General features: G+C 50.6%; 2 protein-coding genes across 4 annotated transcripts in view; one reads left to right on the forward strand and one right to left on the reverse strand.

The window, feature by feature from the left end:
* necab2 (N-terminal EF-hand calcium binding protein 2) overlaps positions 1 to 10,544 on the forward strand; it is a 31,885-nt gene extending 21,341 nt beyond the window's left edge. For both annotated transcript variants that reach the window (XM_029841656.1, XM_011618938.2), the window contains 8 exons: positions 1,654 to 1,790; positions 2,642 to 2,766; positions 3,915 to 3,994; positions 4,475 to 4,531; positions 7,293 to 7,405; positions 8,405 to 8,482; positions 8,553 to 8,644; positions 8,845 to 10,544. In XM_029841656.1, coding sequence (XP_029697516.1) covers positions 1,654 to 1,790; positions 2,642 to 2,766; positions 3,915 to 3,994; positions 4,475 to 4,531; positions 7,293 to 7,405; positions 8,405 to 8,482; positions 8,553 to 8,644; positions 8,845 to 8,879 — 717 coding nt within the window. In that variant the 3' untranslated portion in view covers positions 8,880 to 10,544. The remainder of the gene's footprint in view (positions 1 to 1,653; positions 1,791 to 2,641; positions 2,767 to 3,914; positions 3,995 to 4,474; positions 4,532 to 7,292; positions 7,406 to 8,404; positions 8,483 to 8,552; positions 8,645 to 8,844) is intronic.
* A 503-nt stretch (positions 10,545 to 11,047) lies between these two features.
* On the reverse strand, positions 11,048 to 18,742 carry slc38a8a (solute carrier family 38 member 8a). Of its 2 annotated transcripts, XM_029841889.1 has the most exons (11): positions 18,719 to 18,742; positions 18,331 to 18,546; positions 16,336 to 16,534; positions 15,649 to 15,805; positions 15,143 to 15,247; positions 13,843 to 13,900; positions 13,472 to 13,586; positions 13,189 to 13,336; positions 11,687 to 11,883; positions 11,552 to 11,603; positions 11,122 to 11,261 (listed from the first exon to the last, which is right to left on the reverse strand). In XM_029841889.1, exons 2-11 carry the CDS (start codon positions 18,532 to 18,534, stop codon positions 11,159 to 11,161), a joined length of 1,338 nt encoding a protein of 445 aa, XP_029697749.1. In that variant the 5' UTR covers positions 18,535 to 18,546; positions 18,719 to 18,742; the 3' UTR covers positions 11,122 to 11,158. The 2 variants fall into 2 exon arrangements, with proteins under 2 accessions (XP_003977783.1, XP_029697749.1); XM_003977734.2 differs by lacking the exon at positions 18,719 to 18,742 and having other exon boundaries at positions 11,048 to 11,261; positions 18,331 to 18,550.
* Between the last annotated feature and the right edge of the window lie 1,875 nt (positions 18,743 to 20,617).

Genomic DNA, 20,617 nt, shown 5'->3' on the forward strand with positions numbered 1-20,617 from the left:
GAGGCCTGTTCCTCAGACCATGGTCCCCACTCAGGAAACAGTGGACTGCAGAATCAGAGATTAATTACTGCCTCAATGAAGGAGTATCTCGGGACCTTGTTCACAAGGGAGGGAAGAATGGATTTGGAGGTTGACAGATGGGTCGGAGCGTTCTGCAGAGCTGTGGATGCCGAGTCGCTCTGTTGTGGTGTGGTAGCCAAGCTACATTCCAACCCTCAGTTGTGGCCATGACCTTTTGGGGCAAGGACAAGAGCATGAAATCAAGTGGCTGAAATGAGTTTCCTTCATTGGGTTGGCTGGGTAGAGGTAGGTAGAGTAGGGTAGAGTAGGGTAGGGTAGGGTAGGGTAGGGAGACGAGTTCAGCTATCCGAAAGGAGCTCAGCATAGAGCCACTATTGCTCCAGGTTCAGCGGAGCCACTTTAGGTGAGAGACCTCTGATGACCCCGGACACACTGGAGAAATTAGACCTCTCGGCTGGCCTTGGAATGCCTTGAGAGTCCTCCAAAGGAGTTGGAGAAACTGGCTGTGGAGAGGAGAGTCTGGGCTTTTTTGGTGAAGCTGCCACCCCCCCCGTAACACAGATAAGCAGCTGGAAGATGGACGGACGGTTGTTGGTTGCTTGATGGGTGCAATAATGACAATAACGAGGGGGTTGTTTATATCTGAGGAAATAGGTGTTTGGGGGGGAGTCTGCGTGATAATTGGAGCCATGGAAACGCAAATATGAAAGAAGCTAATTGGAACACAAGCCAAAAAATGCTGGAAATTGTAACAAAAGCGAACCAAAATAAATTAATGATAACTGGATTCTTACACTTGATCAGGAGCTTGAAATAAAACTCTTATGTTTAAGGGAGATATTGGTGCTAATAACCCAGAAGAATGCTAACTCTCAGGCTAATAGGGCAAAGGTTTTCCTGAATTCAGCTCTGATCATAAGTGTCACAGGCTGAAAGTAGATGCTCGACATCCCAGATGGTCAGTAACATCTGCTGGTAACAAGGTGGGACGCTAAGGGTTAGCTCATATGCTACGACACTGGACAAGACAGCGATTATGTCAGGAAACGGCGACGATTGTCGACACGTTGCTTAAGAATGGTCTGACGATTTATCTGCCCAGCTATGAAGGATACAAAAACCCCGGTGAAGAGGTGGAGAACCGATTGAGGCGGAGAACATTTGTAACAGAAAGCGTCAAAGTGCATACAGAGCACAGCTTTGCAAACATTTACACAAGAATCACCTTCTTTGCTTTACTGCTTTAGCCCAAAACAAACCCATATGTTAGCTCCTCTCCTTGGAATAGCCTTTTCCGTGAAATACTTCCTGCTGGGAAGTTCATACCCTGAGTGCAGCGTATGGGGAAAGCTGTCGTTTTCCATAAGGCCGTACGGGCGGAGGCCCTGCAGGTACATCTAGCGGTACAGGCGGCTCTCGGAGAGGAGGGAGGAAGCTCGGCCTGGAACATTTCATTTCATTTTTCCCACCACGACACTAGCGTGGCGGCGTTGCATGTTCCTGTACTGAACCAGGTCCTTTAGATTCATCTGTTTCGCTTATATTAATTGCAATATTCAAACATTTTTCACCTTTGCTACTGCAAATACCAGCGAGGAATGACTTCATGATATAATTGTTTGCTTTCTCTAGGTTTATGAGAAGGGAACCAACGTGGAGCAATTTGTGACTCGGTTCCTGCTGAAAGAATCGGCCAATCAGATCCAGTCTCTCCTAAACTCTGTGGAGAGTGCGGTGGATGCTATTGATGAGCAGCACAGCCAATCTCGGTAAGCCCCTGACGCTGACGCTGTGTATCACGTTGAACCGGTAGGAGGGAGGCTCGGGGCTCACAACAGTCTCCAGGGACCTTGGGTCCAACCTGGAAGCAGAAATGAGCAGGGAGTGATAATCTGTTCAAAGATTGGAGTCTGTGGAGGACTGAACCACTTGGTAAATGGTTTTCTTATAGAGTTGTGTCTCTATATTCGTCTCGATGGCGTACAGCTCTTAGCAGGAGCAGGTGCTACCAATGCAGCCAGCAGTTCTCAGACACATGATTGGGGGGGCTGGGCTAACGATCAGCCACCCATCAGGTTTGTCTTTAGGATAAATGCCCCGACATCTGGGCCCCGATGTGTGGAGGGAGCATGGAACATTGGATGGATAAAGGGAGGCAGGTTAGAACCTCAGTCCTGTCAAGCAGCCAACCGATAGCTGCCTTCTGGCCAGAAGGGGAGTCCTCCCCCTCCCCCTTCTCCTCCCCTCACCTCTCTGAATGGCCTTGGTGGCCCAGCCAGAGCCCCGAAAGATCCCCAAATCAGGTGTGCAAAGCTCTTGGTTCACACCCAGAAGGCTGGAGGTGGTCATTGCTGCCGAAGCTGCTTCTAGATACTTATGTCAGCGGTTGGGGAGTTGTAAGTTTCACAGTGCATCTGTTATCAATAGTGTCTATGTAATCACATTACAAACTGTGGACAAAACAGGTCAGGAAACTGTATTTGAACACTTTTAGATTGTAAAGTTGTTGCTATTATTGTTTTTTTCTGCTTCACTCTTCCTTTACCTCCTCCACAACAGTGTTATTACTATTACGAACCATTGTTTACCTCATTTAAAATGAAACTTTCTATTTTTCTAGTGTTCCGCCTGCTAAGGTGAGCCCGCGGATCTCAGGGAGGCAGAGCGAACATAGAGTCCCTGATTACCCCACAAACAACAAGATCAGCCCCAAGGAGGCGTTGAAGACCCTCAACAATGCTTTAGGTGACGTTACGCTCGATCATTATCAGGAATTACAAAGCGTTACGTCAATTTTTAACATCAGAAACAAATACAAACGTCACAGGAATGTAATGACAGCAGCAATCACAGGTCCAGATGCTGCAGCACATCTGGCCCAGCTCACAACAGGAAGTGTGGAGGCCTAATTAAACTGGAGCCTGAAGTGGATTAAACCGGCTACTATCCGGGTAAATAGATGCAAACCCAAAACCCTCCGGACGTCCTTTAGTGTGTAATGGTTGTGCATTAGCCCACATCCTCCAGAACCACAGAGGCATCAGGACGTTTGACGTGGACCAGACTCTCCAAAGAAACCTCTTTAGGACCAGAACGAGCCACCAGCCCCGGAGCAACTGTGAGGAGGGAGATGATGGAGCAGGGAGAAGGAGTCAGGCCGAGCAAATGGCCGTTATGTGTCCGGGCCCAAATACAGCAGAATATTTTAGGATATTTTAGGACTGGCTTGACAAAGACGCAGAGGAGCCGCCTGCTGCCTCCTTCCAGCCTCATCAGCCTCATTCTCTGACCACTTATATAATTGACTGAGACCATTTTAGTTCCATCAAGTGATTACAAAGCTTTTCCTCTCCAGCTGTCTCCATGGTTACAAACTGGATGACTATGTGTATGTGTGCTCTGGGTGGAGGGAAGTAACTCTTAATTGACTGCCTGTTAAAGCTTTTAATCAAGAGTGGGCAGCCCGCACTCCAATTAGCTGTGAGAGAGGGCATTGGGGATGAAGCCAGAGCCGAGGAGAAGACAGGAAGAGGAGAAGGCTGAAAGAGACGGAAGCCGTGTTTAATAAGCCTGCGAGGACCTCGGCTCCGTTCTGGACCTCGCTCAAATCCTTCAAGCTGCAGTGCAGTCAATTATTACAGCACAATATGGTCTAGATCCTCTGAGCTTCTATATGGAATAAACAGAAGATAAAGATGGATTTTGTTCTGTTAAAATGAGTAACTGCTCTTTATTACCAAGGCTTCTTTAGTGGGTCATTTAATACCAAGTGGTAAAACAGTCTGTTGATTGTTTATTGATCCTACATCTATTCATGAAAGGACGCTAAAACCATCAGTGTGATGCTGGAACTGACGTCAAAGGTTGTGTGCGTGTGTGTGTGTGTGTTGCAGGTACTGGGGAGGCGGATAAAGAAGGTCTGGACGATCAGATCAGCCGCTTGGCCAAACTAATTGGAAGACTGGAGGATAAGGTAGGAGTGTTCTGGTCATTTGGGAGAATATTTATATATATATATATATATTTCACTGCATTCTAATTAATGGCAGCCTTGTTTGAACGTCCAGTAACGAGACGTGGACCTCCAGCCTCCGTCACAGAGCCTCTGGTCAAGGGTTCCTCCCAATCCTGCCAGTCCTGTTGTGTAGTGTTCCACACCTTCTGTTCTGAATTCCTCCGGGGCGCCGACACCATTGGGCTGATTGAGGCGCCTGATGAATAATCGCTTTGATTAGCAGCTGACTTCATGTTGAAGGATTTCAGCACCAAATCACTTTAATGGAGGCGTTTGTGAAGTAGGTCCTCCAGAAGCTGGTTCCAGACGGGTAGAATGGGTCAGAACCCATGATTTTCCAGGGCAGGAGCATCGTGTCACTTCTTTCCCTCCTAAGAATAGAATGACATTAAATGTCTGACGTTAACGTTTCACTCCATTTGCTGCTTTTCCTTTTAGACGTTCTGGTTCGACCTGCACCAGAGGCTAACAGACGCCGATGGCACCGCGAGCGAGGTAAGTCGATGCTGAGTGAATGGAGTAAAAACCCAACCGGGTCTCTCGCACTGCGGCGCGCCGCACCTGCCCAGCGAGCAGCCGTCTGACGGTGCCGGAGGAGGCTGAGAGCTCCGCTGCCGAGGTCGCTTTGCTCTTTCAACACCATTGATTCTCCGGTCAGACGCTCATGTCAAGAAAGACGTCAGATCAGTGGATTTGCTCCACTTCCTCCTGGGGAGGGGGAGCCAGGTTGGTCCTCACGGAGCCTGGCGGAGTTCATTATGGAGCCGGGCCGCTGATCCAGAAGGCCCCCAGGGGGTCCGCTGCCTTAAATATTGAGCAGCACAGGAAGTGGAGCTGTTTTGTGTCACGTCTGTGCAGCAGCAGGTCGTCCTGACCTGCAGGACCCTGAATAACGCTCATCACCTTCTCTCTACGGTCGGGAGGGACGGGGGGGGCAAGTACACTTAGAATTTACCCTTTAAAGGGGAACAGCAGGTTTGACTGGACTTTTGTTCAAGCTTCACTTTCACAGCGGCGCTCCTCCGTCAGTTTAATAAAGCCGGCCCGGTCCAGCGGTCCTGGGCACCAGACGTCCCTCTGTAATAAGAGCGCCGCACGTTTCACTTATTACTTGCACCCTCTCCTCCTGCTGTGTGATGGACAGATTCATTTGCTATCAAATGAAGCCTCCTTTCTGTTGCAGAGCCCCAACACACACCCCCGTTAGCAAAATATAAACGCCTAATCACCGTTTCTCCGTGCGGGTTCCACTTCCTGCCTCTTGACCTCTGGATTATTCTGCCTCCTCTATAGGGTATGGAAATACCATTATAGGGAGAATATCATATATAATAATATAGAAGTGCGCCAAGTTCAAAATTAAACCCACATTTCCTCATTCTGACAAAATGGGGGGAAGTTATTTTCCCAAATGTATCAAAAATGAAAAACTTTCTAAAGCATTTGGCGGATCTGTATCGACTTAAACCATCGTTCATTGTTATCATGCTGTAAATTTCTGCCGTCGGATGTTTTCACACCAAAAGGCCGACGGCCGTTGCGGCCGAGTCTCGTAAAATATTTATGTTTCTCTCAGGTGGGCGCGTCAATATTTACAGACATATTCTTTAAAAAAAAAAGCTTCTGACCTTTGTTTTCTGACAAATAATCATCACCCATAATGAGCGGGAGAGTAAAACGAGGTGAGAAAGGGAGGGAATGTGGGTTACTGGCCTTTCGCAGTTCCCATGGTAACAGCAGACCCATTTACCCCAGTCGTATTTAGTGGGACGCCACGCGTGTGCTGCCATTTCTACGCACCGTTTCCACTCAGATATGGCGATAAGAGTAATAATAACATAATCGTCATGGTAATAACATGTAATAATGCTAGTCATGCTGCAGTAATAACAATAATATTGCCTTACAAATCTCTCCCCTCCATCACATGAAAGCAGCATATTAGAGCTTCTGTAGGAAGGCGTTCCAAAGTTGGGGGGGGCAGAAGGGCTAAAACTGCCCCAGCTGCTGCCCCGGTGCCCCCGGATCATGTTGCTGACTGCTGCCATCAGTCAGGTCTGCTGGTACCTGTGAGCAAACCAGTTTCATCCTCTTACTGGGACACGTGTCGGCGAAACGCTGACCGTCGCTATGGCGACGCACTGTAAGACGCTCGTGTCGCCCGTCCGACTGTAGAAAGAAAGATTCTGAAGCCTTTGAAGCTTCCCTGTCAATAATGAGCAAGAGCAAAGGAGTAAAAAAGAGGTGAGAAAGGGAGTTATGGGAAGACCTGAATGTGGGTTACTGGTCTTTCCCAGTTGCTATGGTAACAGCAGACCAATTTACCCCAGTCGTACTCAGTGGGCTACCACACGTATGCTTAACATACAGCGTTTATTTATATAGTGCAGCTCTGACGGAGGTGTGGGGCTCTGCATGTTTTATTGAGCTCGCTCAGAGGAGGAAGGAGCACAGCAGTGAGTCAACGCCATCACGAAAGAATCAGAAACGCTGCAATAGAAGAAGAAGAAGTTCCACTAATTATGATGATGATGATGATGATGATGGAGGCGTCTCCCGCCGCCGAGGCCCCGAGAACTCATCAGTCTGTGTTTGACATTCATTAAGAGAAGTTCTAGAATGGGAAGGATCGTGTTGCCCAGGTTGGATCCCGGCTTTTTTGTTCAGGCTGTGTGCCGCTGCCCCCCCCCCTCCCACCTTCCTCCCCCTCCCCCTCCCCCAGCAGACATTGATGGGGTGATGCGGTGCACTTAAGTGCTTTGATCTGCAGTTCAGTGCACACTTCAGTTCTTAAAGTGATATTGGGGAAGGAAATGGAGGTTCCTGGAGTCTCCATGGGAGACGTTCACATTGAGTATCACATTGCTTTGATGCCCGCGTGACGCAACTTTGCTTCCGTCTTAACAAACGGTGATGATGCGTGATGATGCCACGCTTGCAACCTTTGGGTTTTAATTGTGAGGCTGCGACTCTACCTGCTGCAATTAAAACTGTCAATGTTGTCCTGAATTTGGCATTAAACATGTTACTGGGAAGTTCTGACTAAATGAACCTTCACATCTGTGGATTATTTGGTTTGTGCGACGGGGTTTAACCTTTAATGTGTCTTTAATAGCCAATAACCGGCGTGTTATTGGCTATATAGTTGCAGGGTGTGACCACTTGGGGGCAGTATTACCCCATTAATGAGCATTAGGTTACTAAATCAAAGTACCGTGAAAACATGGTGTGAACCTCTGCTCCTCTTCCTTCCCAGTCGTTGCTGCTGATCCGTCAGGAGATGGTGGTTTCCCAGAAGAAGCTGGCTGAGTTTTGCGAGGCTCTGAAGCAGTATCTGCGGAACGTGTCCATTCAGAAGGAGTGTTTCCAGTGAGTCCCCCTGCTGCTCCACATCCCTGCGCTGCACCTTGTCTTTTTAAATATTTCATGTGTGATGTGCCGCCGCTTCCCTTTGTCGCCGTCTGCCTCCTTCAGCTTCGCCTCCTCCGGAGTGCCTCATTAGCGCAGTCACATGATCACATTTCTCCATATTCTGTATAATGTGGAGCTTTGTTGATCTCACCGTGTCCAGCTCCCCTCTCTTTGGACCTCCCTGCACCAAACAGGCTGCAGTGTTTGTGCACGTGTCTGCTTGGGTTGAGATCTGCTGCTGAGCTCCAGTCGGAGAGGAAATGACTGGAAAGATCAAAACGGGCCCGGTGAGGGTTTCTGCCCTTTTCGGCTGCTCCTGTTACATTTGACAGCTGACTAAATGTGATCGGGGCCCAGTCGGTGCCACATCTACAGCAGGGGACAGGCTGAGGACGCAGGCGTGGGACCAGCTGTCCCCAGAGTCTGTCCATCACCCTCCCAACCCGGCCACTCAGCAGGGGGCCAGAGGAGCCAGCTCTGCTGAGGAGGAAGCTGGTGGCTCCAACCTTCCCTCCGTGGTCCAACACGCAGATTTAAGCAGAAAGCTCAACAGAAGGGAAACGTCCCCGTCCCCGTCCCCCCAAAAGTCCCCCACTGAGGCGAAATGTCCATTAGAACTGAAGAAAACAAGCAGCAGCCAGATGGAGTCATCGCATGAGGAGGCCTCCAGTAGAACCAGACCCCCGCCCCCCCGGGCTTTATCAGACCACCTCCTGGTCTGGAGGCCGGTGCTGTGTCCGCTGTCCCCCGTCCTGCTGCAATCTGCTGCTTTGATGTATTTATTTCTCTTTTTTAACGCAGCAGCTGTTTGTCCAGAGAGGTTCTGGCCCCCCGACAGACGGAGTTGGTGACTCCTGTCCTAAATTCGGTCCAATCGTAGCGTTTTGTCTCCCTCTCTGTCCCTCATGTCTCCAAGTCCTCCTGTCTGACCCTGGTCCTCGTCCTCTTCCTCCCCAGTGTGACCGCCGTGCGCCTCCCGGACGGTTTGTCCTTTGTGATCTACGAGTTCTGGACTGGACACGAGGAGTGGAAGCAGTGAGTCCTCATTGTTTTGGACTTCCTGGCGCCGGCAGATCTTTGATTGACAGCTGCTGCTTTGTTCCAGGCACCTGCAGTCGGCTCCCACGAAAACCTTCCAGCACGTGAAGGTGGACGCTCTGGGCCAACCGGAGGCCGTCTCCTCCGTCGCCGTTCCAGGTAACCCCCCAGCAGCTGTTCCAGCTGTTCATCCGCACTCTTTTATCCTCACAATCCTGATTTGGCCATTTTTATTCCTCTTTTTCGGGAGTTTTTTTTGCTTCTTCATGACGGGACCCCTGCGTCAGCCTGTCTCATTAGCTACATTAGCGTTAGCATTCCGGGGGTTCTAACCGCCTCCCTTCTGTCTGCCTCTGCAGCCGCCTGGTGTAGCGTCAACAGGGACTCGGAATGAAGAACGCTCCCGAGCACCTCCTCTGCAAGCCCCCCCCCCCCCCTCAGTGTCCTGTACATGTTTACAGCGTCCAGACGAAAGGTCCCGCCTGCTGTGAAAGCGCCCTTCGACCCCCGTTAACCTCCCCATGTAGTCGTTTGCTGGCTGACCACGGTCGCTCTCCAGAGCTTTTATGTAGCAGCGGCGCCCTGTCTGCGTTTCCTTTGATGCTCATTGTTACTTTGAAAATGAATGTAGCTTCTATTTGCGTTGCACATGGGAGATCGCCGCCCCCCCTCCTCTCGCCTGAAGTAGCCGGAGAATCGGTTCGTTTCGCCGTCGCCGCCTCCGCTTCACACGCGCCTGTTTGTGGTAACCTGGTAACCCGGTAACCTGGTCTACTGTCCCCGGTTCTGCTCTTCTGAACCTGCCCTTTAGTCGCCCCGCCCAGAGGTGAACTTTGACCTTTGAGAAGAATAGAAGGGAGACGGTGGGATGAGCGGCTGGATTGGAACCTCCAGATATGTGGACAGTGTGGCTAGTGGCTAGTTAGCACGTAGCTGCAGCCATCCAGACGCTCTCCTCCCTTTGTTTCTCTTTCTAGGCCGCAGCGAAGTGATCAATAAAGGTTTAAGAGGATAAACTCTACCCCTCTGTCACGTGACGCTTGGTCATGTGACCTCGGGAGAGGAACAAACAGGGGCGTGTGAGCGCAGGAGCTGTTGCATCAGCATCAGTGCGTTTCTCATGGGTTCTCTTCAGTTGCACAGATTCCTTTAGTCTTTGTGCCGTTTTTGGTTTTTCGCGCCTTCCTTTCGGAGGTCGAGCGGGTTTTTCCCAAACCGTAGTTCCGCCGCACCGTTCAGATTCCCAACGATCCGGTTGAAGCGCGTGGCCTCTGCTAAATCCCGTTCAGAGAGGCGACAGATCCAAAAGCACAATGTAAAAACAGTGACTTTGTGATTGACATCAATATCCAGTGTTAGAAGTTGATGAGTGTGATGCCGTCGTAGCTCGATATTCTTACTCTTATTATCGTTTGTTTGGTGCTGGATGACTCCTAAACTGTCCTTTGGGTCGTGCACTGACCTTTTCCCCCTCGGTAGCGTGGCAGTAGATGTGAAACTAGCTGTTGATCCGTGCGGTGTCACTGGTTAAAGTACTGGTTCTGTTAGAGCTCAAACTGGGCTGCCAACTCCTCTTCTCTGGGGGCAGGTTCTTCAATCAGCTGTCCGACCCTTCCTGTCCTCCTCCCTCCTCCATCACCGACCTCGGCTTCATCACCACAATGACAGTTATGCCTCCGCCAAACATCGCCGGTTGCCTGGCAACAGGAGAGTCGGCAAACAGACCTTTAGAGCCTTTTCTTGATTGCATCCGACTAAACTTCTGTTGTACGTTTCCATTCTTTTCCAGCTGGAGTGCATGTTAGTGAATGTTTAATACTCCTCTGCTGTAGTTTTAGGGCACGTTACTCTGTAATCGGTCTCATGCTCCTCCTTTCTTTTCTAGTATTGCTACAAAGGAGAGAGAGAAATATAAGAATTTTCTGGTAATCTTTGGATATTAATGTACGTTTGGGTAAAGAACCCTGAGACTTACTGCAGGGATGGAAGTATTGTCTCCTGTCTTTTAAGAGATTCTAGAAAATGTAGAGTGACATGAAATAAAGCAATGAAACCGGAACATGGCTGCCTCTTTGTAACGCGTTAGCATCATGCTACATGTCCTTCCGTTAGAGACGCTCCGCTTTCCTCTTAAAAGTCCAAATTCTCTGTTCGTGAGTTTGTCCAAACTGACCAAGTTTAATTTCAAGTTTTGACAAATCGGCATCAATTATTGCTCCGAAAAACTAGCTCTTCTTTAGCATTGAAGCACAACAACACAAAATGAGTGGCTGGGAAATGTCGTCATCCATCAAATAAACACGCAGCTACGTTGGGGAATCCGTTCATATAAAATCCATTTATTCAGTTTTGTGTTTGTCAGCAGGTTCACGCGCAGGTGATCAGGTGATCAGGTGATCAGGTGGAGCGTGTAAAGGTTAAAAGACGGAGTGTTTACTCTCCCACAAATGTACAGTAAATATGGTTAAACAGTTTTTATCCTCATGGTTCCATCTTGTTTAGCGTAGCTGCTAATGACACGATGAACAAGGTGAGACGGAAGCAGGTGTGAGGAGCTCCTGGACCAGGGTCAGGTGGAGCTCCTGGGTCAGGTGGAGCTCCTGGACCAGGGTCAGGTGGAGCTCCTGGACCAGGGTCAGGTGGAGCTCCTGGACCGGTGTCAGGAGGACACCTTCAGATCTTCCCCAGTATCTGCATGACGGTGATGGTGGTGCTCTGGCCGAAGATGAAGGCTCCGCAGACCAGCGTGAAGGCCCCCCAAAGGGTGAGGATCACTCTGGGAACACAAAAACCGCTTCATCCATCACTTCAGGTATGACCTGTCGCCATGGCGACCAGTCCACCGCCTGGGGCCGCAGCCGCCAATAAAGTCAACACTCCAGGAGCCTGTCCCTAGTGACCAAAGGTGACAGAACGTGGTCTATGTTGAGCCACGTGACCCTCCAGGGTCTCCAGGTGTCTGTGGATATCGGGTACGATAATGGCGGACGCAAACTGGCGAGAACAGGCGTCGCCTCTTCATCCCCTCAACCCTGGAACGGTGGAAGGTGATTAGGTTTATCTTACCTGGTCCTCCAGGCCACTGGTTCCGACTGCATGGCGAACATCAAACAGAGTCCTGTTCAAATGCAACACAGCGTTTGAGCGGCGCCGAAGGGGGCGGAGCTGACGAGGACGTTGGGCTGACGTGCGAGCAGACACCTGGGAAGATGAAGATGAAGAAGGCGCTGATGCCTCCGATCACGCTGATGATCTTGCTGATGTCCGGCACAAATATGGCGAAGAGCAGCGTCACCGTGATCCACAACACCGTCACAACGTAGCGGCTCCGACTCTCCAGCGCCGACACGCCCGCGCACGGACGCCAGCGCCTCAGCAGGTGGTCCTGGATGACGGACCTGGCGGGGAGCAGGAGGAGGGGGCGGGGCTTCATAAACAGAGGGTAACTGAATATTCAGGGGATTTGTATTGTTGCACTGTACAAAAGCAGGAGTGGTTACCCATGACCCTAACCTGACCCATGACCCTAACCCTGGCCCATGACCCTGACCCATGACCCTAACCTGGCCCATGACCCTGACCCATGACCCTAACCCATGACCTTAACCTGGCCCATGACCCTAACCCTGGCCCATGTCCCTGACCCATGACCTTAACCTGACCCATGACCCATGTCCCTAACCTGACCCATGACCCTGACCCATGACCCTAAACCTGGCCCATGACCCATGTCCCTAACCTGACCCATGACCCATGACCCTGGCCCATGACCCTAACCTGACCCATGACCCTAACATGACCCATGACCCTGGCCCATGACCCTAACCTGGCCCATGACCCTAACATGACCCATGACCCTGGCCCATGACCCTAACCTGGCCCATGACCCTAACCTGACCCATGACCCTAACCTGACCCATGTCCCTGGCCCATAACCCGCGACCCTTACCTGGCCCATGACCCTAACCTGGCCCAATACCCGCGACCCTTACCTGGCCCATGACCCTAACCTGGCCCATGACCCGTGACCCTAACCTGACCCATGTCCCTAGCCCATGACCCTGGCCCATGACTCTGGCCCATGACTCTAACCTGGCCCATAACCCGCGACCCTAACCTGGCCCATGACCCGTGACCCTAACCTGACCCATGTCCCTAGCCCATGACCCTAACCTGGCCCATGACTCTAACCTGGCCCATAACCCGCGACCCTAACCTGGTCCATGACCCGTGACCCTAACCTGACCCATGTCCCTAGCCCATGACCCTAACCTGGCCCATGACCCGGGCCCACGTCTCTGGCCCCAAGACCACACACAGCTTCTTATGCTCTCTTTCTGCCAAGTGGCCCCAGGCCACCAAGGTATAGACTCTACCAGACTGGTGAAGCTGGACTGTGGTACCTGGAACCAAGGTGGTCGCAGCAGGTCCTCCATTATTGGACTGCCTGTCTAAAGATGCTGGATCAGATTGACCTCTGTGGAATTTGGAGGCCAACATAAGCTCAAACCCGTTCTCGTGCTCCTTCAACCGCCCCTGAACCATTTTAGCTTCATGGCCGGGAGCCACTGAACAAGGTCAAAGGCTGTTCCTGGTCTACAGCGGCGTGGATGTGGGTGATGCTGCCGCAGCACCACAGTTCACTATTGGTGACCTCTGTAGACCGCTAACACTAGCGACACCGGTGATGCCGTCCTTCTGACCTTCCCAGCAGCAGGACGATGGGATAGATGGTGACGAGGGACACGGCGAACAGCAGCCTGGCGATGATCATCACCACGTCATCGCTGGAGTAGGACATCAGGACATCGGCCTTCACCTCCTTCCCAAAGGTCAGGTACCCATAAACTCCTGACGGGAACCAAGAACCACAATATAAACAACCAAGTCTGTCCGTCCATCTGTCCGATGATGGTTGTCAGTATCTGTGTGTGTGTGTGTGTGTGTGTGTGTGTGTGTGTGTGTTCTGGGAGACAACAGACCCACCTGTGAGTGAGTAGATGATCAGGCAGACGATCATGGAGATCACACAGACCAGGATCCAGTGGGAGAGCCGCTGGTTCTCCATGTTGCTGTAGATCGTGATCGAAGCTTCGTGACACTGAGCGACAGGATTTTATGTCAATAGGGAGATGAAACTCGGCTACGTTTAAACCGTCCATATCGCAGCTAACAAACGTATCTATTAGCTAAAGCTAAAGCTAAATGTCCTCTGGAATACAGAGAAAAACCGAGCGGGAGCCACATCAGGCCGGACTAACGGTCATCTGGTGCCGGATCCTCCCAGACTCCAGCTACCATCCTGCCTCAAATGAATCACATGTTCTGTTAAAATGTATTTTTAATGTGAGACTTACTTGGAAACCGAAGCAGATGGTGGGAATGACAGTAAAGGTGGAGGCCCAGGAGCTCATCCTACACACAGGAGCACATTCAAAAGTCATCTGGAGCACAAAAAGAGCAAATTCAAGCACTAAACTAGCTAATAGCAAACTCATCTGATCAATAACCCCTAGAGACCCCCGTCCTGAGGCTAACTCAGCAGGTTATCGGTGTCACCACGGTGGTCTTGGTGAGACCCTCCTCCAGCTCCTGGATGTCAAGTCTTTGGCCTTCTACTTAAATATTCACCTTCTGTCCTCTGGACATGTCCAAACCATCTCTCTCTGGTCCCACTCTGACTCTCCCTCTGGTGTCCTCACTCCCAAAGAGAACCTCAACAGCTTCACACCAACGCTGGTCCTGCCACCATCTTGCCACCATCTTGCCACCTTCCTGTCCACCGTGACATTCCCGTTCACTCGCGTTCCAGACTTCCTCCCACAGGACCACACTTCCTGTCTCAGCACCCTGTCGTCGGCTCTCCAGAGCTACAAAAGCCCGGCCCAACTCTCTGTGACCTCCTCTGCACTTCAATGGGTGCAGTCGACCTTTAACCTCACACCACAACGATCCAGAAAGAAGTTAGCCAGCGAGCTAGCAGCCACAGATCCAGAAAGAAGTTAGCCAGCGAGCTAGCAGCCACAGATCCAGAACGAAGTTAGCCAGCGAGCTAGCAGCCACAGATCCAGAAAGAAGTTAGCCAGCGAGCTAGCAGCCACAGATCCAGAAAGAAGTTAGCTAGCGAGCTAGCAGCCACAGATCCAGAAAGAAGTTAGCTAGCGAGCTAGCAGCCACAGCTAAACGAACGGCAGCGAGTTTATGCCTCACTATTGTTGAATATTCTGCTTTCGGAGCGCCTCAGAGGGACCACGAGCACTAATGCTGGTGCACGTGGCCAACGGGCTCGTGGAGCAACAGTCAGTCGCTCCGCAGCTTAAATCCCCGTCTTGTCCGTGAACTTTGGTCACGCCGGTCCAGTAATTCTTGGCCGAACTGGGTCCCTACTGGTCGCTGCTTGTGAAGCTTCTGCTTCCAGGTCAGTGACATCTCAGCTAAATGTAGCGCACGTGCAGATCACACAGGTCCAGTCGAGCACGCGCACGTTAATGCACTTCTTGTATGGCTCATCAGCTTAAATCCTCTGTAGCTGCTACAATTCTGCAGAACTCCTTGTTCTTCTCCTTTCTCTCACCTAGTTACCATCTAAGCAACTCATAACCAACAATAATGTTCTGCCCACCCTGTTTTTGGTGTCATTTGGCGTGGCGTACGTACCCGCTGCTGTAGGAAGGGCTGATATGGACCACAGCAGATGGTGTGTTGTGGTATTTGATGACGATGGCGATGGTCATGTAGGTCGCAGCTAGCGTACCAAGAACACTGAAAAAGAGCAGAACCCAAAAGTGCAGAAGGGGTTTTTTTACATAGAAAATGTGCAGTAAGTGTTTATTTTCCGGTAAAATATCACTAAACTCTTTCACGAATCGGAAACTTTAAAGAGAACACGTTAATTGTCAGCCTTGACGTGGCAGAAATCTTGGGCGAGAGGCAGGAGACGAGGAGTGAACGAGAGCCAACAAGGAGGTTGGATGTTGTGGAGGTCACTGAGGTCACATATGGGCGTCGTTAGAGAGGACGTGAAGGTTGTGTGAGATAAGAGGACGGATGGATGGTGCAAATCACGAATTAAGGGGAGGTTTGGAGCCCGAACGCTCCCGGCAGACCCCCCCCATCCCCCAGACTGCCCCCCCCCAGCTGTGCCTGTGGTGTTCAATGCTGACCTGCTGTATTTCTGGACAGAGATTTCTTTGTGGATGGACATCGGTAAGATGAGGAGGCCACAGAGCAGCACGAGAGCAAAACGCTGGTCTGTGTAGAAATGATACGGCCGCTCCGACTCTGGAGAACCGGTCAGCAGCTCGTACAGGGTGCCACACACTGAAACACACACACACACACACACACACACACACACACACACACACACACACACACACACACACACACACACACACAGGTGTAAAGTAGTCCCACACTTCCTGTAGCGCTCCCCTCCCTGTTGCTACCTACATCTCTATCTACAGTTTCCCTCTGCCACTAACACAGAAGCAGGGTTTCTTCACTTGGGTCTGGATCACAAGGCCAGCAGCACCGCTGCCAAGTCCAAGTAGAACCAAACCTTTAGAACTCCTCCCAGGACTGGCGGGGGACAGAAACCGGGCCCTGCTGACTAAACTGTTCCCTCCTGTTGAAGTACCAGGAGCAGGAAATGGAAGAAGACCTCGACAGGGATGAATAACCACCACTGAACTGGGCGGAGTTTAAAAACCATGATACAATAACAGCATCATGTGGAGTGATCCGATTAGATCATGGTGATCTACTAGATGTGGACTCCAGGGTGTCATGGAGCAGAGGAGAGCACGCTGACAGGTTACGTGAAGGAATCGAGCGACTCGTCAACTCACGCTTTCCCAGCTGGTCGTCCATGATCACGAGAAAGGCCACAGATATCATGAAGAGGTTGAAGATGAAGCAGATCTCACACAGGTGACCGATGGCCAACCCACACATCTCCCTCACCACCGCCTGGTAGGTGCACCGACCACTGACGGATGAGGAGTAACCCAGGATGACCAGACCACTGACCAAGAACACCAGGGAGGCCTGAGGTGATGAAGGAAAACAGAGCTACACACACGATTATGTGGAGCCTCGATGTGAGAGGTGTTGCCTGGGCAGGCGCACAACATGAAGGGCTGCTAGTTAGTGCTGGTTGGTGATGGTTAGTGGTGGTGGTGGCTGGTGGTGGTTAGTGCTGGTGGTGGTTAGTGATGGTGATGGTTAGTGGTGGTGGTTGTTAGTGGTGGTTAGTGCTGGCGGTGGTTCGTACCGGTGGTGGTTAATTGGTGGTGGTTGTTAGCAGGTGGTGGTTAATGCTGCTGGTGGTGGTGGTGGTGGTTAGTGGTGGTGTTAGTAAATAGAAGTAACCCACCTTTTACACAAGTATTTGCATTTAATGCTAAATGTAACATTTTCAACACTTTGAGGCAAATATTTCACGTTTACTCTGCTAGACATTTTGAATATTTCTCCTGGTCGTGCTGGTAAAGATGGAATACGAGGCTTCACCCACACGGTTGTTAGTTGAATCTCCAAATGTCGATCAATCGTTGTAGAATTTGAGGTTTTAATTAGAATTAGAGAATCACCAGTGAAATGTGAGTTAAAGGATTTTGAATTCTTCTAACTGGGGCTCCCAAGTGACACTTTGAAGTCGGTCCAACCAGCCGGTCCAACCAGCCGGTCCAACCAGCCGGTCCAACCAGCCGGTCCAACCAGTCGATCCGACCAGCCGGTCCGACCAGCCGGTCCAACCAGTCATTCCAACCAGCCGGTCCGACCAGCCGGTCCGACCAGTGAAGGAAATCTGCTGATCTGTACCTTTAATCTCCTCTGGTGAGGTCAGACTGTTGTGGAATCAAAACCTGCTCCTACTTCTACAAATGTTGAATAAACTCAACTTTCTTTTCCTTTTGAGGAGTTTTTCCGCTCCGGCAACGAGCACGAAGGTTCTCGATCAGGTGACAACACAAACCTGCCGTCACAGGTAAAACCGATTCATCGCTGCTGGTTTACTCATAAAACACGAATCAAAATAGGACAAAAAGCTTTTGATTTCTTTCTAACTGCATTCACCCTCTCATTCACCCTCTCATTCACCCTCTCATTCACCCTCTCATTCACCCATGCTCATCATTACTCAGCTTTCTGAGGTTACCATCGTGATTAATTCTAGGTAATAAGTGATAATTACACCTGCTTCTCTAACTTCTCCTCATCTTGTATATCCGAGTTAACATCAATTTATTGCGCAATAATACCGCTCCAGGATTCATTTAAAAACTCTGCGTCCTTATACAGTATCGATACTCTATAATATATAATTATAAAATCCAAGAAAATTAGCTACAATCCTACAGAATATTTAGGGAGTTTTAAATTTGCATCTCTCGCTGTGATGCAGGAGGGAGTAGACAAAGAAGTGACACGTGTGACATGTTAACGATAATAATAACGATAATAATAACGATAATAATAACGGTAATAATAGTAGTTGGTGCCGATTTTTCTAAATCTTCGTTTTCTATTCACATCTAACTAAAACTGATTCGTTTGGTGGCTGAAATAAAAGGAAAAATCTGATTAAGAGTAAATAATCATCTAAAAATCATGTAAATATCTGAATTACTGACATATTACTGGTGGGAGTAAATCCACGTAAACCTTAGCAGAGGTCTCCTTTTCTTGGCGGAGGAGATGTTTCTCTATCTTTTAGCCAAGAGCATCAGAACAGGGCTGACCCGGGTCCAACAGGTCCAACTACAACATTTTCCAGTTTCAGGAGCATTTCAAAGCGGTTTCGGCTCCACTAACACACAGAAATATTAGCAAATGCCCACCAGCTCCACGGTAACGGCATTGTGGATCCCTCCAGCTTTGGCGAAGGCCCAGGGGAAGTTGAGGAGTCCGGCGCCCAGAGCCGACTTCAGGAGGATGAAAATGGCCCCCAAGGAGCCGAGTCTCGGTCCGGCGCTCAGGCACAGCGAGGATTTGGGGGCGGCTGATGCCAGCAGGCTGATGCTGTCTCTGGCCAGCTCCTCCATGCTGAGGACACTCTGGTGGGACAGGAGCAAAGCTCTGAGCGGACAGGGTTACAGGGAGGGGGGTCCAGGGGGTGGGGGGGCGCCTTAAGCTGCTCAACAGAAACACGGGAACAGAATTTAGCTGTCCGGGACGGGAGCGCTAAGCTCTGGTGACTGGACTGACTGGGATGGACAGAGAATTTACAGCAACAGGCGGATTTCAATGATGAATCCGACCGAACGGAGGGAAGAACCTGACTGACGTCCACGTTTCACCTCGTGCACAGAGTCCAGGAGAGATGGAGATGCTCTGCTGCTACTGAGGAGCCCAGGATGGACCAGGAAAATACCCCCCAACCTGCAACCAGCACCAGCCTGACCCACTGATACCAGCCAGGATGGCTGTAGCCCATCTTCTTCAGGGTCACAGATGGTGATCTCCTGCTGTAGCCCATCTTCTTCAGGGTCACAGATGGTGGTCTCCTGCTGCTGTAGCCCATCTTCTTCAGGGTCAGAGATGGTGATCTCCTGCTGTAGCCCATCTGCTTCAGTGTCAGAGATGGTGATCTCCTGCTGTAGCCCATCTTCTTCAGGGTCAGAGATGGTGGTCTCCTGCTGCTGTAGCCCATCTTCTTCAGGGTCACAGATGGTGGTCTCCTGCTGCTGTAGCCCATCTTCTTCAGGGTCACAGATGGTGATCTCCTGCTGTAGCCCATCTTCTTCAGGGTCACAGATGGTGGTCTCCTGCTGCTGTAGCCCATCTTCTTCAGGGTCAGAGAAGGTGATCTCCTGCTGTAGCTCATCTTCTTCAGGGTCAGAGATGGTGGTCTCCTGCTGCTGTAGCCCATCTTCTTCAGGGTCAGAGATGGTGGTCTCCTGCTGCTGTAGCCCATCTTCTTCAGGGTCAGAGATGGTGGTCTCCTGCTGCTGTAGCCCATCTTCTTCAGGGTCACAGATGGTGGTCTCCTGCTGCTGTAGCCCATCTTCTTCAGGGTCAGAGATGGTGGTCTCCTGCTGCTGTAGCCCATCTTCTTCAGGGTCACAGATGGTGATCTCCTGCTGTAGCCCATCTTCTTCAGGGTCAGAGATGGTGATCTCCTGCTGTAGCCCATCTTCTTCAGGGTCAGAGATGGTGATCTCCTGCTGCTGTAGCCCATCTTCTTCAGGGTCAGAGATGGTGGTCTCCTGCTGTAGCCCATCTTCTTCAGGGTCAGAGATGGTGATCTCCTGCTGCTGTAGCCCATCTTCTTCAGGGTCAGAGATGGTGGTCTCCTGCTGTAGCCCATCTTCTTCAGGGTCAGAGATGGTGATCTCCTGCTGCTGTAGCCCATCTTCTTCAGGGTCAGAGATGGTGTCCTCCATCCCTTGGTTGTAACCAGTGGTTATTTGAGTTACTGTTGCCTTTCTATCATCAGGAATCTGGATCCTTTCAAACTCCTGCCAGCACCATGTTGGTACAGCTTTTTTAGCAGCATAAGAGTTTTGAAATGCTTTTTTTGTTTAATTATTAATGCTACGTATATTTCTAGCTCTTTCCAAAGCCTGGCGACCGCCTGTGGGTCGCTGGTGCATCAAACCCTGATGCTGTTGTGACATTTCCACTTGCTGGCATCAGTTTCGAACCGGGAGCCCCGTAGCCGATGTGGCAAAGCTAAGAAAGCTAATAACCTCCAGCACAGCACGCTAGCAAATGAAGGGAGTGTGTTGAAGCTTCCACTGGATCGCTTTTAACTTGACATCTGGGATACGAGTAACTGACTTGATCGGTCTGACGGGAGGTCCTGGCATCTGGGAACCATGAGGGGAAAGAGGGCATGTGACCTCCACTCCCCACCAGCTTTACCAAATCTTGTTAGCACAGCTAGCTGGCTTCGCGTTTCCCAAGGTTCCAAGAGAGATTAGTTCTTCAGCTAGACCATCATTCCAGAGGACAGGTGACAGATCCACAGGCTGATCTGACCTATTAGGCCCGGATAAGCAGTAAAACCTCAACCCCCTCCCCCCCCCCCCAGCACACCGACCTGCATCACCTCAGACGAAATCAAGGTGCCTGAGTGACTTCAGCCCCAGGCGGTTTAATACCACGAGCACGTTGGAGTGAGTT

The sequence above is a fragment of the Takifugu rubripes genome, chromosome 9 (genome assembly GCF_901000725.2).
Source record: "Takifugu rubripes chromosome 9, fTakRub1.2, whole genome shotgun sequence".
Classification (NCBI taxonomy): Eukaryota; Metazoa; Chordata; class Actinopteri; order Tetraodontiformes; family Tetraodontidae; genus Takifugu; species Takifugu rubripes.

What these genes read in the sequence shown, in the direction of transcription:
- slc38a8a (XM_003977734.2), bottom strand. Translation starts at nt 18,534, where the DNA reads ATGGAGGAGCTGGCCAGAGACAGCATCAGCCTGCTGGCATCAGCCGCC. An exon ending in AGCCCTTCCTACAGCAGCGG is followed by an intron (nt 13,901 to 15,142) that starts GTACGTACGCCA and finishes TCCTGTGTGTAG; the next exon opens with GATGAGCTCCTGGGCCTCCA. An exon ending in CCAGTGGCCTGGAGGACCAG is followed by an intron (nt 11,262 to 11,551) that starts GTAAGATAAACC and finishes TTGTGTTCCCAG; the next exon opens with AGTGATCCTCACCCTTTGGG.